This window comes from Mesoplodon mirus (genome assembly GCF_964341445.2).
Source record: "Mesoplodon mirus genome assembly, chromosome: 2".
NCBI lineage: Eukaryota > Metazoa > Chordata > Mammalia > Artiodactyla > Ziphiidae > Mesoplodon > Mesoplodon mirus.
This window is the reverse complement of record NC_138977.1, coordinates 118,294,464-118,313,301: the sequence shown is the minus strand read 5'-3', so window position 1 is coordinate 118,313,301 and position 18,838 is coordinate 118,294,464. Positions and strand designations below refer to the sequence as shown.

General features: G+C 42.8%; 1 protein-coding gene across 1 annotated transcript in view; it reads left to right on the top strand.

Annotated features, from left to right (window-relative positions):
* KCNK1 (potassium two pore domain channel subfamily K member 1) overlaps positions 1–10,475 on the top strand; it is a 52,955-nt gene extending 42,480 nt beyond the window's left edge. The window contains exons 2-3 of the mRNA XM_082638768.1: positions 4,257–4,652; positions 9,197–10,475. Of these exons, the coding sequence (XP_082494894.1) occupies positions 4,257–4,652; positions 9,197–9,456 (656 nt within the window). The 3' untranslated portion in view covers positions 9,457–10,475. The remainder of the gene's footprint in view (positions 1–4,256; positions 4,653–9,196) is intronic.
* Positions 10,476–18,838: the final 8,363 nt, after the last annotated feature.

Below are 18,838 nucleotides of genomic sequence, written 5' to 3'. Positions count from 1 at the left end.
CAACCTTTGCCACTGTTTGTACTGGGTCTGCTTTAGACCTCCCTTGAGTCTTCTCTCCCTGGTAAACACAATTCCTTTTATAAGCAAAGTAACACAAGTTGTATGTTCCCTGTTGTGTAGGTGGCCTGGGTGGGAGGGTTGAACAGAGTTTATGCATATGCGGGTCTTTGAAAAGGATTGCTGTAAAACAGGAATTTTGAAGACCTGTTGTATGCAGGGTATCTAGAAATTAACCACTTATGGAAACTGTGGAACAAAAACGAATTTCAAGTGAAAGATAAGATTGAAGTGGCAGGACAAGTCAGCTTGACCTGAATGAAGCCTCTTCATTGCCGTACAGTGAGTTTCTAGCCCTCCTGAATTTGAAATCACAGCCCCGCTGTTACTTGCCTCCGTGGATTGGCCAGCACTTTTCGGGGAACAGGGAGAGATTCACAGTGGAGGAGGACGTGATCTCCCGCTCAGGGGGCTCACAATCTAGTGGGAAAGAGATACGAAGAAGCTGAAGTCCAGGATTGCAAATTAAAGTCTCTTTTACGGAAGAGGAAGCGTTGGCGACCTATTTCAGACTTTCTCCTGGGGTTGATTTCCGAGCTGGAGATTCTTCTTGTGTAACTTTTTTTTTTAGCGTGTGTCAATCAAACTTAATGGAAAATGCATACATTGTACCATGTTATATTAAATAATATGAATAAATGAGAGTTTTGTGTTTTTTTGTTTTTTTTGGCTGTGCCGAATGTCTTGTGGGACTTTAGTTCCCCAACCAGGGATTGAACCCGGACCCTCAGCAGTGAGAGCTCAGACTGCTAACCACTGGACTACCAGGGAATTCCCAAGAGTATTTTTTTATATGGGCAGGGTCACCACAAGAGGTAGTGGTGAGTGGCACTTCTCTCCAAAGCATCAGGTACATGTGAAGAAATTGCACGTTTTTGACTTGCTGTAATGGACGGAATAGGAGCCCACAGAGGTTCTCTTGGATCTCATTCAGGAGGATGTAAATACAAGAAAAACTAGAAGGCCCGTGTCCAGCATGGCGTGGCTCCAGATTGGATGTTAGCTAGCCTCGTGTCAGGGCTGTTTAGTTAGAGTGACAGATTGGGAAGCCAGATTTCTTGGGAGACTGTCATCGGTGTGACGCGCCCCCTACGCCCTCACCCACAGGATACATATCCTCCTACCTGCCCTACAGGTGCAGAATCAGAACAGAAAACCCAGCAATCGTGGGATAGGAGGCTATGCTATAAGAACATTTGTACATCCTAGTTTCATCTCTGGATCCTAAGTTTTTGTTTTTGATTTTTAAATATATATATATTATATTATATTATATTATATTATATTATATTATATTATATTATATTATTTATGGCTACGTTGGGTCTTTGTTGCTGTGTGCAGGCTTTCTCTAGTTGCGGCAAGCGGGAGCTACTCTTTGTTGCAGTGCGAGGGATTCTCATTGCGGTGGCTTCTCTTGTTGCGGAGCATGGGCTCTAGGCGCCTGGGCTCAGTAGTGTGGCTCGCGGGCTCAGTAGTTGTGGCACGTGGGCTTCAGTAGTTGTGGCATGCTGGCTCAGTAATTGTGGGTCACGGGCTCTAGAGCGCAGGCTCAGTAGTTGTGGCTCATGGGCTCTGTTGCTCCACGGCGTGTGGGATCTTCCTGGACCAGGAATTGAACCCGTGTCCCCTGCATTGGCAGGCGGATTCTTAACCACTGCGCCACCAGGGACGTCCTTGGATCCTAAGTTTTTGAAGTTCGTTTTTCCAGTAGACTTTGCCATGCTCAATCTTTTGGGCCCCAAAATTATATGCATAGCCTTCGAAAAATTTAAGGAACACCAAATAAGTAAGGTATTAACACTTTGCTAAATCCTTCCTAGTTTGTAAAGGATTTTAATGTGGTTCTGAGATAAAAATATGAGCTTTGCTTTGCGATTTATCTGGGGAGTCAGTTGACTGAACTTGAGTGAATTATTTGCTGCTTCATTATAATTCACTAGGACTGAAGGTTTCTGTCTGGTGCATTGAACTGTCTATTGCAAAAGAATTGCTGTGTATTCAGTAAAGCACTGAAAGTGTAGAGACTTCAGGTGAGATATAAATTTTACACTGTACTTTCCACTAACAAAAATTATTTATGCAAACGTCAGAAGGAGAAACTGGCTTTCAAGAGGCATCTACACTTTAGTGATTTTTAATCTCTTAGTGGGAACACATTACCTACCAAAAAAAAAAAAAAAAGCATTACTGCAGACAGCCATCCTAGAGTCTTGTAATGATTATCTCTATGGCTTGGAGATAACATTTTAGTAAATGGAAGTTTAGTTAAGATTCTAATAAAGAGAGCTATTATCATTGGAGAGTAAAAACTATAGCCTAAAGTATTTTAAAACTAGAAATTAATTTTTTTTCTACTAGTACTGAAATCGTGTAGTTTATTGGAACAGATGCTACAGAAGAGGTGGGCTACGTGAAATAGGTGTGTTACACTTTTAGTGAAGATAATTCATAGCAGTGCTACCAAACAGTAATAAAATCATGGCTTCAAGACTTTTACGTAGTCTAACAAATTCAGCTAATCTTATGTTTTCTCTACACAATTCCTGCCAAAGTCAATCCATCCCTTACAGTCTCTGCTTGATCCCCTGTTGTCTCCTGATACTTTTGGTCAGAGGCTCATTACCAAATTTGTGAATCACTTTCCAGTTGGCTTTGTTGTGTTAAATAAGATTCCATTATCAGATTCTGTTTCCAGATCTCTGACCATTAAAATATCCTTACTCCTTAATGCCTGGCATGGCTCTGTTTGGCCCCTGTCTTCTGTGATACCGGCTGCTTTACTCATAAAGTCTGATTCCTCTGTAATGTGTTTTTCCTCAAAAGCGAGGCGTTCACATTTCTGCTGCTTCCTTTTTTTGCATGAACAGAATTCTGCAAGCTTTCTCCATCCTTTATGTTACCCTCTGGAAACCCTAACTGACTCATCTCCCTCTTTAACCATGCCCGGAATCAGCTGAAGCATTCCAGGAGCAGCTAGGTGTGCGAGGACCAGATGGATTCAGGACCTGATGCTCAGAACAGGGGTTCTCAATCCTTCTGAGTGTCTGAGCTCTGGCATCTCTTTACAGAAAATGCACAGGTGTGGAGATATGTTCAAGTGGATACAGTTTCAGTAGATTGCTGGGACTCCCTATTCGTTCATAACCTTCTGGGATTAACCACCTTGGCTGTCGTGCTGAGGCCAGGCCCAGGAGTAACCGGGGCAGCTTCTTGGTGGCCACATAGACCTGGGCCGCCCCCCCACCGCCCGCCGGAAATTGGTATAAAGCAGATAATCAGGAGATCTGAAGCTGAAGGTTTTTCAGAGTTATTTCTAAGCAGGATATATTTTAGAAATCAGATTTTGAAGCCACTTTTCAATAATAACCCCATGAGTGAGGTTTTTTTTTCAGAAGCTGATTTCACCCAAAAAAATGCATTTAGTTGGCTTTTTCCTGGACAGACTTGTTCAGACATGTGCATCCTTTCAGGATGAAGGGCTGGTAAGATTTTTTTTTTTTTTTTTTTTTTTCAGTACGCGGGCCTCTCACTGCTGTGGCCTCTCCCGTTGCGGAGCACAGGCTCCGGACACTCAGGCTTAGCGGCCATGGCTTACGGGCCCAGCCGCTCCGCGGCATGTGGGATCCTCCCGGACCGGGGCACGAACCCGTGTCCCCTGCATCGGCAGGCGGACTCTCAACCACTGCGCCACCAGGGAAGCCCTCTTCCTCTTTTTTGTTGTCTGTATCCTGAGTCTTCCCCCATCTTCCCACTGTTCCATCATCTGCCTGGTTCTAGTGTTTTGGAGCGAGTCTGTACTGGCTTTGGATCCTAATGAGGCTCCTGGGGAGGGTTGGGGGGAGCGGAGTGGGGAGGGGTACACCCTCCTGGCAGAGAGGCATCCTATCATGCATTTTCCCTGATGGCCTAAGACGATGAGGTGTTAGCTCCCTCGCACACAGAGCTTCTATTTCAGCCTAACAATGACCTCAAAACCAGGCTTGGATGCGTCGGGAAGAGCTGGGTAGATTTGATCCAGAGTGATGGACTTCCCAAGTGTATGGCACCCACTGTTGAATCTTACTGCAGTAACAGGATAGAGCCTTTGAAGCCCCAACGTAAATTTCGTCTGGCTCATCTCCTGGGTGGGAGGGGAGGAGGGCTGGACGGCAGGCGTGTGTTATTTATAAGGTGTTTTCCACCTCTTCCCCTTTCAGGTTATGGCCACACTGTGCCCCTGTCCGATGGGGGCAAGGCCTTCTGCATCATCTACTCGGTCATCGGCATCCCTTTCACCCTCCTGTTCCTGACGGCGGTGGTCCAGCGTGTCACCATCCATGTCACCCGCAGGCCAGTCCTCTACTTCCACGTCCGCTGGGGCTTCTCCAAGCAGGCGGTGGCCATTGTCCACGCTGTCCTTCTCGGTGTGATCACTGTTTCCTGCTTCTTCTTCATCCCGGCAGCGGTGTTCTCCCTCCTAGAGGATGACTGGAACTTCCTGGAATCCTTTTACTTTTGCTTCATTTCCCTGAGCACCATTGGCCTCGGGGATTATGTTCCCGGAGAGGGCTATAATCAAAAATTCAGGGAGCTCTACAAGATTGGGATCACGTGTGAGTATTGGGGTTCACGGACTCTGCCCCCGCCGGGGCTCTGTTGGCAGTTCCAAGCCCCACCTCACCCACTCGTGGAGGGCCACTCATCAGAGCCCTGACTGCTTTCCATGGATAAGTTTTCCATTTTGCCACCTTCCCATAACTTTCATTTCATCATGATTCCTCTCAAAATTCTTTAAGCAAAACTCTTATCACCGAGAGTTATTTTTTCCCAGGCACCTTAAAAGTACCCATCAATTTCTTATTAGTAGTGTAATAGACACTATAAATGACAGCATAAGAATGCACCACACAGAATAACTTGATAATCAACTTTTGATTTTAAAAAAATTGCTCTACTTTATTAACTATTTTAAGCTCAAGAAAACCAGGACTAGGATGTAGCCTGTTAACAATCCATCATGTTCTTTCATTTACCAGGAAAATCGTAAACCAGTTGCTTATCTCATTTGTCCATCTGGTTCTTTTTTGAAGAAGTTAGAATACGTTTGCCACTTTCAGAATTTTATATGTGGAAAATAGGCATAAAATTCAGATGGTCAGTGACTTATAACTTAAACAATATTTTAAAAATTCAATATAATGTCATGGAAAACTTAGAAATCCGTTGGCAAGAAACTATATATTTTTGTGTGTCTGTTTCCTGTCTTTTCACAATGTGTAGAATTACATCATACTGTATGTACAGTTTTCTTTTGGTTTTGAATTTAATTGAATTTAATTTTTTTATCCAGCAGGTTCTTATTGGTTCTCTATTTTTTTTTTTTTTTTTTTGCGGTACGCGGGCCTCTCACTGTTGTGGCCTCTCACTGTTGTGGGCTCTCCCGTTGCAGAGCACAGGCTCCGGACGCGCAGGCTCAGTGGCCATGGCCCATGGGCCCAACCGCTCCACGGCACGTGGGATCCTCCTGGACCGGGGCATGAACCCGTGTCCCCTGCATCGGCAGGGGGACTCCCAACCGCTGCGCCACCAGGGAAGCCCCTGGTTCTCTATTTTATACATATCAGTCTATATATGTCAATCCCAGTCTCCCAGTTCATCCCACCACCACCATCCCCTGTACGTATAGTTTTCATTTCTGCCTTCTCAGGAATTTTTCAAGACTCAGCTCATGCCATGTCTTCTAGGAAATCACAGTACATACTCAGGCAGCCGGATGTTCTGGCCTGGCCCTATCCTGTAGTCTTAACATGACAAAATGCTTAGTTGAACTGTATGTATTTTAGCTTTTCTACGAAACCATGCTCACTCAGGACAAAGGCTTCACTAATAAACACCCAGTGCTTTCAACAGTGCCTGGCTACCATACAAGTTCCATAAATATTTACCAAGTGGTTACAGGGGTGATTGCACATTTCCTCTAGTTACCATATTTATCTTTAATATCCACATAATATTTTATCGGGTGCCTATACCATCATCTAGTCCTGCTTCGATCAAATATTTATTTATTTATTTGCTTACTTATTTATTTATTTTTAAATAAATTTATTTATTCATATTTGGCTGCATTGGGTCTTCGTTGCTGCGCGTGGGCTTTCTCTAGTTGCGGTGAGCGGGGGCTACTCTTCGTTGCAGTGCATGGGCTTCTCATTGCTGTGGCTTCTCTTGTTGCGGAGCACGGGCTCTAGGCGCACAGCCTTCAGTAGTTGTGGCTTGCGGGCTCTAGAGCTCAGGCTCAGTAGTTGTGGTGCACTGGCTTAGTTGCTCTGCAGCATGTGGGATCTTCCTGGGCCTGGGCTCGAACCCATCTCCCTTGCATTGGCAGGCAGATTCTTAACCACTGTGCCACCAGGGAAGCCCTCCATCAAATATTTAGATTGCTTCCAGTTGGGGGGCATTATAAATAATACTGCAGTAAATACTCTTATATGTTTACATGCTTTTCTACTTTGTTATCTTTCCAGGAAGTGGGCTGGCTGACCCAAAGTGAACATGCCCTTTGGTGACTCATAGATCATGTTGACCCAAATGGCCTTATGAGTTTACAGTATCACCAGAATTACCTAATGCAAGACTTTCTTGTCTTGCATTAGGGTAAAATGTTTACCTCCTTTTCTGAATTTAATTTTTTCATGACTTAAGAGATGTTGAATTTGTTTCTGTAATTAATTATGGTGGCTAGCTCTACTTTTCTCTTGTGCTAATTGTTTGCTCATAAATTTTGCCCAACAGTTTAATTTCCTCAATTTTTCATGTAGTACTAAATCCTTACAGAATGTTTCCATGTGAATTGTAGTTTTTTTAGGCACTCTGAATAGTGCATGTGCTAGGTGGAGCAAATGAACGTTCCAAAGGTATATTAGTTTGTTGATAGGCTGAAGTCCCACAGCTTTCGTCTGAAACATCATGGCTATTTTTGTCAGCACTCAAGAGTTTGACTACATAATGGATAAAGGAAAAGGAGGAAATTTGCCATTAGTCTATTAACAATGTCATTGCTATTTCTAAAATATGCTATCTTATTACCAAAACCTAATAACCAAATTCTAAAGATACTAGAAAACTGTCACTTTGCATTCTTGACATAATCAGTCTCCTGTTCCTATTATGCCACCGATTCTGGCTTCCCTGGTTCATTTATTTTCTGAAAATATTCCTCAAATGTTTTACCATTTTGGGTCATGAAACTGGGATTTTTGTTATTCTTTGAGTTTTCATTTTCATGTTTTTGTTCCTTTCCCTGATTAAAAAAATTTTTTTCTGAAAACTGATTTTAAATGCCTTGGAATTGACTTAAAATTACCGTTTTCCTATCACGGATTCCAAGGAATAGCACTTTACCTGAAGCAACAGGTTATCTTTCACTTTGGAGTAAGAAACTGATAGAGTTATTTGATGAATGGTCCGTGTGCCCCAGAAATGACTGGTCACATAATGGAAAGCTTAGTTTGCTAGCGGGGCCCCGGTGAAAGTGTAAATAACCACACCCAAAGACCTTGTAAATATCCGCATCCATTCCTTTTTTTAAAAAAAATATTTATTTATTTATTTGGTTACACTGGGTCTTTGTTGCAGCAGGCGGGCTCCTTAATTGTGGCATGCGAACTCTTGGTTGCGGCATGTGGGATTTAGTTCCCTCACCAGGGACTGAACCCGGGCCCCCTGCATCGGGAGTGTGGAGTTTTTTTAACCACAGCACCACCAGGGAAGTCCCTCCACGTCCATTCTTAAGGGAATTTTCATCTAGCTTAAACTGTAATTTCTACTGCTAAAAGCATTGAGTGCTGAAAAGGGTGGCAAGCTTTGTTCCAAGCACTGCTGATACATCAGAAACTCTTCCGAAATGTCACTGGCTTTTTGAGAAGCACTGATTATACAGTGGAGGGGAGGTTGCCCTTGGGTGAGTATAGTGTGTTATCTCTCTTTAACAATGCCTCATCAGCCCCAGCTTCTTTTTTTCCCAAAATCACACCATGTGATTCTGAATCATCCAGGTTTGTAGAAGGTTAAGTCATTCTTTTTTTTTTAACTTATTTTATTGAAGTATAGTTGATTTACAATGTTGTGTTAATTTCTGCTGTGTAGCAAAGTGAGTCAGCTATACAGATATACATTCTTTTTCATATTCTTTTCCATTATGGTTTAACACAGGATGTTGAATATAGTTCCCTGTGCTGTACAGTAGGACCTTGTTGTTTATCCATCTTACATATAATAGTTTGCATCTGCTAACCCCAAACTCCCAATCCATCCCTCCCCCTTGACAACCAGAAGTCTTTCCTCTGTGTCTGAGTCTGTCTCTGCTTCATAGGTAAGTTTATTGGTGTCATATTTTAGATTCCATATATAAGTGACATCATATGGTATTTGTCTTTCTCTTTCTGACTTACTTCACTTAGTTTGATAATCTCTGGGTCTATCCTTGTCACTGCAAATGGCATTATTTCATTCTTTTTTATAGCTGAGTAATATTCCATTGTATATATGTACCACATCTTTATCCATTCACCTGTCGATGGACACTTAGGTTACTTCCATGTCTTGGCTGTTGTAAATAGTTCTGCTATAAACATTGGGGTGCATGTATCTTTTCAAATTAGAGTTTTCTCTGGATATATGCCCAGGAGTGGGATTGCAGGATCGTATGGTAGCTCTATTTTTAGTTTTCTGAGGAACCTCCATACTGTTTTCCACAGTGGCTGTACCAATCTACATTCCCACCAACAGTATAAGAGGGTACCTTTTCTCCACACCCTCTACAGCATTTGTTATCTGTAGATTTTTTAAATCATGGCCATCTGACTGGTGTGAGGTGATACCCCATTGTAGCATTGACTTGCATTTCTCTAATAATTAGCAATATTGAGCATCTTTTCATGTGCCTGTTGGCCATCTGTATACCTTCTCTGGAGAAACGTCTATTTAGGTCTAGGAGGTTAAGTCATTCTCCATTTTTCTCTGGGTCGTCCCTCTTTGAGCCAGGGAATTCAAAACATCCCTAGAAATTGTAGAAGTGGCAGTGGATTTATTCATCAGCAGATAGGTTGCGTCTTGCGTGACTTGATCGCACTGAGACGCTGTCATTTCTCTCACACAGGTTACCTGCTTCTTGGTCTTATTGCCATGTTGGTGGTTCTAGAAACCTTCTGTGAGCTCCACGAGCTGAAGAAGTTCAGAAAAATGTTCTACGTGAAGAAAGACAAGGAAGAGGATCAAGTGCACATCATAGAGCACGACCAGATGTCCTTCTCCTCCATCACGGACCAAGCAGCCAGCGTGAAGGAGGACCAGAAACAGAATGAGCCTTTTGTGCCCCCCCAGTCACCGGCCTTTGCCGACGGGGCCGCGAACCAGTAGGCTTAGGTCTTTGCCGTGCTGTCCCAGAGTGCAGGCTCAGGGCAGTGGGCAGAGGCTTCACTTTGTTCATTTTGATGAGTATGTAAAAGCCAAGGTGACATTTTAACAAATATCTACTGTCTGCAACATTTTTTGTATAATGGAGCCAAGGAAGCTTTTCCTCTGGAGGACTGTCTTAAATCCGAGAAAATGGGGTCTGTACCCGTCATTCATATGTGACAAAATTATCTCGACTTTACTAATAGGTGAACAACACTTGAGGCAGGGTGCCTCTGTGGAGAGAAGCAGATTTTATACTTTTCATTGGGGACTTTGGGATTTGCATTTAAATCATTTAGCTGATGGTTAAATGGCAACATTTATATTTAAAAGCAAAAAAGAAAAGCATAGAGATGTGTTTTACAAATAAGTTTATGTGTACTGGTTTGCATGTGCCCATCTAAAATCATTATTTTTGTAGACTCTAAGTTAAACCTACTATTTATAATGACTAGATAACCATTAACTGTGTACATATAAAGTATAAATATGTTTATATCCTGTACATACGGTTTAGGTCACCAGATCCCAGCACACTTCTTAACCCAAGACTGTAGAGATTTTCCCTTTTGATTTCTCTTTATACTGAAGAATCAGAAGTTGCTGCAATAAAATAAGGGGAATAACACACTTATGAGTGAATGACTTTAGTATTCTGCTACAATAAACGTTTCTACCCTCTTGCAGTAGTATGGTCTCAAATGTCTAAAATGTTTGTAAGCATTTCTCTGGAGGTGAACAAGTAACAGAATATGATTTTGTAAAGAAAGAAAAAAAGAAGAAAAAGTTAAGATATTTTGTTTTGAAAGTGCATTATGATTTGCTATCACCTAGTATACTAAAGCACAGAACCGGAACACAGACACTCCAAATGAACAGATTCTGTCAAATTAGTCCGAGAGTTTTTTTAATTTATAAGTTGAATAAATAAAAATGTTAGTTGGTTGCAGTTGTATGCTTTAATATATTAAGAAAAGTTTTCCTCCACGTAGATAATAGGTATGCACTCCTTTGTAGAAACCATAAAGGCAACATTTAAATGCTGTACACAGGACGCTATTAGGAATTTTATTTATTTATTTTTTTATTTTTTTTATTTTTTTGCGGTACGCGGGCCTCTCACTGCTGCGGCCTCTCCCATTGCAGAGCACAGGCTCCAGACGCGCAGGCTCAGCGGCCATGGCTCATGGGTCCAGCCGCTCTGCAGCATGTGGGATCTTCCCAGACCGGGGCACGAACCCGTGTCCCTGGCATCGGTAGGTGGACTCCCAACCACTGCGCCACCAGGGAAGCCCAGGAATTTTAGAAGAGAACGTAATACTTCACTTGCAAAGCTTTTGTGAATCTGCAGAGAATACCCTTAACTAAATGCTAAACCTTAATACCCTTCACATTGTTTTTGTTCTTTTTAATATGAAGGATGAGTTTCAAAAATTAGAGCAGGTTTTGCCTCCCTGTCAGAAATGAAATGTAAGGGAGAGTGTCTTCTCCAGACTTTCTTTTTGTCACTGGCCAAGGGACAGATGCTGCCCTGGAGTCCTGAGGAAGGGGGAGCTGTGTCAGCCAGAGAACAGAGGCAGGGTCCCCTGGGGGCGGGATAAGGAAGTGAGAGGCTGGGCAGCACGGCTGGGCCAGAACTGTCATTGGAACCCTCTAGTTGGAGGTGAGCAAGTGTGAAGTTGAAGGTCAAAGTGAACACTAAAGAAGAGGATTCTGGGGGAGGTGGGGGAAAGGAAGAAGAGGATTTGGAGTGTGAGCAGAGTATAAACTGAAGGATGGAAGTCCTGGGCAGGAGTCTTCTAGGCTGAGTTCTTAAGAATCCCACAGGACGCCCTCAGGGTAGAGAATCAGCAGAAATCATTGTCCTTCATTGTGTGTGAATTTAAAGTCAGGCGTGTCCAGTAGGTATGTTGATTTTGGAGCAGCAGATATACTCAACGAACGGTAGCTCAGAGTAAGAATTAGCCTCCCCCAAATCAGAGGGACTACAGACCAAGGCATTGGAGCCGTCTCCCAAAGAATCTTAAAAAGAAACCCATGGGACAGATAAAGTTTGGCCCAAATAACTCCATTTGTGAGTGGCTTCAGGAAAAAATGTTTAGGAATGTCTGGAAAAGAGTCAGTCATGCTCATACTTCCTACAGACCAGCCTTAACGTGCCTTTTAGGAAACAAATAAGGAGATATTTACAAATGTTGAGATGTCACAGTAACTGAAATGGTCAACGCAAAACGTTTTTAACCCTTTAAAATTATCAGTAGCACACTGGCTTCTTACTAAAAGCAGCTAATATTTGCTCCAGAAAAGAGTTCATTTTAAATTGACACAAGCATGCCTTGGAGGGCGATCATGGGATTATCTGTCTCTTATTCAGAATTCAGTGAGCAGAATTTCCCAATTGCGTGGCATCGTGCATCCATTTGGTGATTTGTTGTTAAATCTTCCATGCTGAGGAGAGCTGTGATGAATCCTGATATCCTCAATTCAGGAAGGCAGTCAGTCCTTTGGGATGTAGTTTCAGAAATGCGTACATGGTCAAACAGATCCTGGGCAAAATTAGAAATAACCCTTCCTTAGAAAGCTGAAGTTGAAATAATACAGTATTTACCATTTACTTTATTCAACTGTGTCCAGTAAGATTTCAGATCTGTGTCTTTAATACATTTAAAGTTTTCCATGTAGTGATGTATTATTTTCCAAGAGTTTTACTTTATGAAAATTTGGTACATCCAAGCTTTCTGTATGAGGCAAAACATGAGATTGTTTGCTGAAGACAATATTCCAAACATCTCACTTATCTAATATGTGCTGTCAGGCAACCTCAGCTTTCTAAAATGCAATAATGAACCCAGAAGTAAATAAAAATGATTTTAAGTATTTTTCCCAGCCTGGCAGTCAAGTACATTTAATAAATAAGCCCCCTCTTCGCTTCCCTCAGAGCTTATACTTACTTTGCACACAGGTCTCAAAAAATTACTGCTCTGATTTCCCAACCCACAGAAAATAAACGAGCGTGCTGCTTCCCAATAGTTCCTAGACTTTCCATGTTATAATTTTTGGTGGCAGAGTACAAAAAAAAAAAATTGTCTCAAGACGCAAGTTGGAAATAATGACCATGTAATTGCTTGGGCAGCTTTAAATTAGCAGTTTCTCTGTTCCTGTAAAAGCATCCACGGTTCCTGCACCATCCCCTTGGCCTCCTGTGCTCTGCATCGGGGAAGAAGAGTTTACTTCCTGACCCCTCTAGTGTACTTAGGAGGAAAATTGTCAGATGCTCCAGGAACGCAACAACTGTTATTCACAGCAAGTTGTATCCATTCTAAGCCAAATGGCAGGGCATGCTCAGGTTTATATGATTGTAAAAGTATAAATATTTGTGGCAAAAATGGACTTTCCACATGGATAAAAATTTGCTTGGCCGCCTGTGCGTGGTTTGCGGATCTGAGTGCATTGCCACCCCTGCTGAGAACCTTGTGTTAACTGCTGGTAAGTACACCAAGGAGAGCAGGCTTCTGGGAGCCTGACATGAGGGACAGACCCAGATGAAGAAGAAAAGACCTGCCCTCTAAAACCTTCACAGGCTGAGGCAAATAGTTCCTGGGATGGCACAGTATTTTTATTGATGTTATTTCAGTTACACAATTTTCATAACAATGTTAAACTCTGTTTGATATGCTCTGTTTAAGGAGATAAAAGAAAATGTATTTCCTTACAAAATGATTAGAATTCGTTTTTAAGAGACTTGCTTTTGAAGTGATCATTTCCACTGTCTAGGAAATTCCCTTAGACTAAGCATCTCACTTTCCAACAGGAGGTAGCATGGTAACTATTGTATAGCCTCGCTGTCATTGACATGTGAAGATGAGACCACTGCTTACATCTTCTGTCAATAAATTATGTATCTAAATTATTTATTTTTAGTGAAGAAACTGAGTTTTGAGAGTGTTTTTATATATAATTTTATATATAATGATATATACATCTATCATATAACTCAGCACTTAATTTCCATTTCTTAGCAGTGGCTAGAAACCCAGAGCCCATTAGCCATGAGGTATTTAACCTTCTAATGAATCCATAGAGTGTTTTTATATATAATTTTATATATAATTATATATACATCTATCATATAACTCAGCACTTAATTTCCACTTCTAAGCAGTGGCTAGAAACCCAGAGCCCATTAGCCATGAGGTATTTAACCTTCTAATGAATCCATAGATGCTCAAAGACATCAGCATAATTTACCTGAAACTCCTGCATTACTTTGTTCGTACTCTGTGTAAACACTGTTGCCTCAAATTGCTGCATTCTTGGGAAAAGTGTCCTTTTATTCATGTGCTCGATGGCATAATGAAAGCTTTCCTTTGTGCAGGTGTTCCCAACTTGGTACATGGTGTAATGATAGCAGTTTAGGACAGTGTGACCTTAAAACTGGGACTAAGCCTATTTACAGCCATTAAGCAGTGACCAAGCTAGATTTTAAGGGTCAGTGTAATTATTTTTTTTTATTGAAGTATAGTTGATCTACAATGTTGTGTTAATTTCTGCTGTACAGCAAAGTGATTCAGTTGTACACATTCTTTTTCATACTCTTTTCCATTATGGGTTATCACAGGATATTGAATATAGTTCCCTGTGCTATACAGTAGGACCTTGTTGTTTATCCATCCTATAGATAATAGTTTGCATCTGCTAACCCCAAACTCTCAATCCTTCTCTCCCCCACCCCCTTCCCTTTGGCAACCACAAGTCTGTTCTCTATGTCTGTGAATCTGTTTCTGTTTCATAGATGAGTTCATTTGTGTCCTATTTTAGATACCACATATAAGTGATATCATATGCTATTTGTCTTTCTCTGTCTGACTTACTTCACTTAGTATGATAATCTCTAGGTCCATCCATGTTGCTACAAATGGCATTCTTTCTTTTTTTTTTTGCGATACACGGGCCTCTCACTGTTGTGGCCTCTCCCGTTGCAGAGCACAGGCTCCGGACGCGCAGGCTCAGCAACCATGGCTCACGGGCCCAGCCACTCCGTGGTATGTGGGATCTTCCTGGACCGGGGCATGAACCCGTGTCTCCTGCATCGGCAGGCAGACTCTCAACCACTGTGCCACCAGGGAAGCCCCTATTTCATTCTTTTTTATGACTGAGTAATAGTCCATTGTATATATGTACCACATCTTCTTTATCCATTCATCTGTCTATGGCATTTACATTGCTTCACTGTCTTGGCTATTGTAAATACTGCTGCTATGGACATAGGGGTGCATGTATCTTTTTGAATTAGAGTTATGTCCAAATATACGCCCAGGAGTGGGATTGCTGGATCATATGGCAACTATTTTTAGTTTTTTGAGGAACCTCCACATTGTTTTCCATAGTGGCTGCACCAGCTTACATTCCCACCAACGGTGTTGGAAACTTCCCTTTTCTTAAAGGTCGCTGTAATTTATGGCACGTGCCATTGCTGTCAGAACTCAGAGCCAGTAGCAAGCAAGAGTGACAGAATGCTGGACAATGACCCAGTCGTTCATCCTCCCCCAGCCCAGGGCCAGTATCGGGCACAATTTGGAACATGGCTGAGCCTACATGCAGGGGGTCCAAGAGCTACAACTGAGCCAGTTCGGGCCTGAGGGCAAAGAGCTGGCAGGACAGTTACAGAAAGGCAGAGGGGTTTATATTATTATACTAGCCTACTTTAATAATTTAGGTTTTGTGTTTCAGGTAAAAGAAAAGGAACGGTGGGAGGATTTGATTAGGGCCATCCTCTACTCTTTCTTGACATAAATTTAAACTTTCAATAACTCTTTTCTGGTCTCCCCTCTCTTGCTTTGCTAGTCCTCTCCGTGCTTCTGTAGCGAAACTACTGACATTGAGCTTCTGATGGCTAAGGCGTCCCTTTCCAAAGCCATCCATCTTGAATAAGCCCCTGCCAGCCTTGTGACATAGCTACATAGCTACGAGCCCAACAACCAGATAAGGAATTAGGCCACCCCCCGACCCATGAAGCTTCCCTCTATCAGGAAACACTGGGTGACCCAGATAACGGACCACTTGCGTGGCCCCATTTCTCCCTTCCTCACCCTAATACCCCCCCTTATGTCTTAAATTAGCCAATAAAGAGTGAACCCATGAAACCCTAGACACCCCACCCTTGGATCCTAACAACGGCAGAACCCCAGGTCCACACTCTCTTTCCCCGTAACCTCACTGTGTGGGCCCTGTGCGTGCCGTGTACCCTCTAGGACCTGTGAGTAAGAAATCTTGTTCCTCAAAGTTCCCTGATGGTTGTTGTGCAGATGCATCCTGCAGTCATAATAAAAAACACAGGGACTGGTCCAGCCTCAACATTGACTCTGGTCGGGAAATGTCTGTGGGCTCAGTGCCCCGGGGAAGGCCTCAGGCATCCCTAACCAATAGCATTACTATTAATGGACAGACACAACTTCATTTATTCCACTCATCTTCCTCTCGTGGACTCTGCGTGTCAATAACTACTGGGAGATAAAGGCACACTGGGAGCCAGATGGGCTCCTCGAGAGAAGACGCACCAGACGCACGCACCTGGACAGACAGAAGGGCTGTCTGTCCCCCTGACACCCCACGCTGGGTCACTGCCGAGTTCACACAGGCCTTTGATGGTTTCCCAGCAGCTTCATTGCTCAGAGCGTCTCAAATCATCTTCCTCTCCAGGACAGTGCTCAGGCACGTCCAGCCTGAGTGTACATCCCCACTGGTTGTGGGCAGTATTGAATAAGAAAGGGAGTTACTGGGAGCTGAATGCACCCAGGGCAGATTCAAGGTCTGTTCAATCACCTTGAGCCTGAAACAGTGTGAGAGCCACGGCCCCAGACCCATCCCCTCTGCTGGCTCAGAGCTGCTGGGGATGCTCCTCAAATGCTCACGGTTTCCAAAAACACAAGAAGATTGCTTCTCCAGGAAAGAAGAAAGCCCTGCTGGAAGGGTGTAGGAATTAAGTGAGAAGAGAGGCAAGTGTGGACAAAAAATGTGGCTGCCATCCTAGTAAATAACAAATGTTGGGACTTCCTTCGTGGCACAGTGGTTAAGAATCCGCCTGCCAATGCAGGGGACACTGGTTCGAGCCCTGGTCCAGGAAGATCCCACATGCCGTGGAGCAACTAAGCCCGTGCACCACAACTACTGAACCTGCGCTCTAGAGCCCACGAGCCACAACTACTGAGCCCATGAGCCACAACTACTGAAGCCCACACGCCTAGAGCCCGTGCTCCGCAACAAGAGAAGCCACCGCAATGAGAAGCCCGCACACCTAACGAAGATTAGCCCCTGCTCCCCTCAACTAGAGAAAGCCTGCATGCAGCAACGAAGATCTAATGCAGCCAAAAATAAATAAATAAATTTATAAAACAAAACAAATGTTGCCCTTCATCAAGCTATCAGACACTGCAGCTGCCTCCCCGACTGTGCACCCTGAGGGGATTCAGGGTGGAGAAAAGCAGGATACTGGCCCTAGATAGTTAAGATGCCTATATACACACTATTATATTTAAAATAGATAACCAACAAGGACCTACTGTAGAGCGCAGGGAATTCTGCTCAATGCTCTGTAAGAACCTAAATGGGCAAAGAACATGAAAAAGAATAGATACTTGTATATGTATAACAATCACTTTGCTGTACACCTGAAACGAACACAACATTGTTAATCAACTATACTTCAATATAAAATAGATTTTTTGGGCTTTTCTGGTGGAGCAGTGGTTGAGAGTCCGCCTGCCGATGCAGGGGACGTGGGTTCGTGCCCCGGTCTGGGAAGATCCCACATGCCGCGGAGTGGCTGGGCCCGTGAGCCATGGCCACTGAGCCTGCGCGTCCGGAGCCTGTGCTCCGCAACGGGAGAGGCCACAGCGGTGAGAGGCCCGCGTACTGCAAAATAAATAAATAAATGTTTTAAAATAATCAAAGGAGTAATTTCAATGAGCCCAGACTTTTGCATCTTCCCATACATAGAAAAGCACTAAAATCATTAACTGGAGATGTCTGTTTTTGTGATTAGCAGTGATCTTTTGATGTTCAACTACATGTTTGTCTGTTTGTTTTTCAGCAAAAACTATGTATCCAGGCTCTTCCCTTCCCTCTTTGGACAGTTCCTCAGAGCGATCTGAGAGGCTGTCTCCTGGGCTATAGTCCTCAGTAAGGTCCCCAAATAAAACATAACTCGCAACTTTTCGGTTGTGTGTTTTTCTTTCGTCAACGCAGGTTAAGACGGTAATTGAACATCTTTGTAAAAGTAGTTTTCATAGAGATGAGTAGATTCGACTTTCTATTTGTGAAGGGAAAGAGCTAGGAACTTTTACCCTTCTAGGTCTGGAAAGATCTTAGTCCTCACAGGGGAAGGGAGGTACGTCTGATTGGGGCACATAGGTGTCAGGAAGGTGCAGCTGTAGTAAGAAATGCAGGAGCAAAGGAGGGTAGAGTTCAAAATAAAGTAAGAGGTTTTTTGTTTGTTTGTTTTCTGCACCCATCACCGTCAGTATTTCATTGTCCTCATTCTGATATTACATTTTTTTTCTATAATTATTTTCCAGGCATTACCATCTCAAAGCAATTCATAAGTATTCGATTTTTAGCTATAAAATAATTATAATTTAGGAAGCAAAAACAAAAGCAGAAAAGCAAGGAAATGTGTGGTACCTCGTACAATTAATGACATCAGCAAAGAGAGTCAAGTTTTCTGATTGACATCAAGGGTCTCCCTCCCTATCGAACTTGACTTGCCCTTGGCTGATGAAAAACACAAGCAAGTGAAGAATTGTTTGTTACCCAAATTACAATTGAAACGAGAGTCTCATCACATTGTGTAGTAGAATGGGATGTTCGCTGTATGTGAACCTGACAAATGGCTTCAGAGTTAGGTCTCCTTATAGGGTGAGCACTTCACATACCTTTTATGATGATTAAGGCCCACAATATTTCCGTGAGATAAGTCAGTGTCCTTAGCTGTATAGGTAAAGATGTTCCAAAAAACACAAGATAGTTTAATCAACAGAGATAGAATGTGTACGGCCTTGGCTTTGGCTGATGGTTTAGAGGGGAGCAACATTTTGCCTAAGAGCTGCTTCCCTTTTGTATCAGTGATGATGTGGCCATCTCGAGGCTGAAGAAGCAGAATTTGACTTTTTAGATCTTCCAGCTCAACTGCCTCCTGGAAACTGAATAAAAAAAACTGTCACCTTTTTTTCTTCAAGCGAGGCATTATTCGAGTTTTCCAAGCAGCTCTCTGACATCTGTACCATTCATTCTTCTCTTTACAATAAAAGTCTTTCAGGAGAAAACAAACAAAATGTCACGGAATATC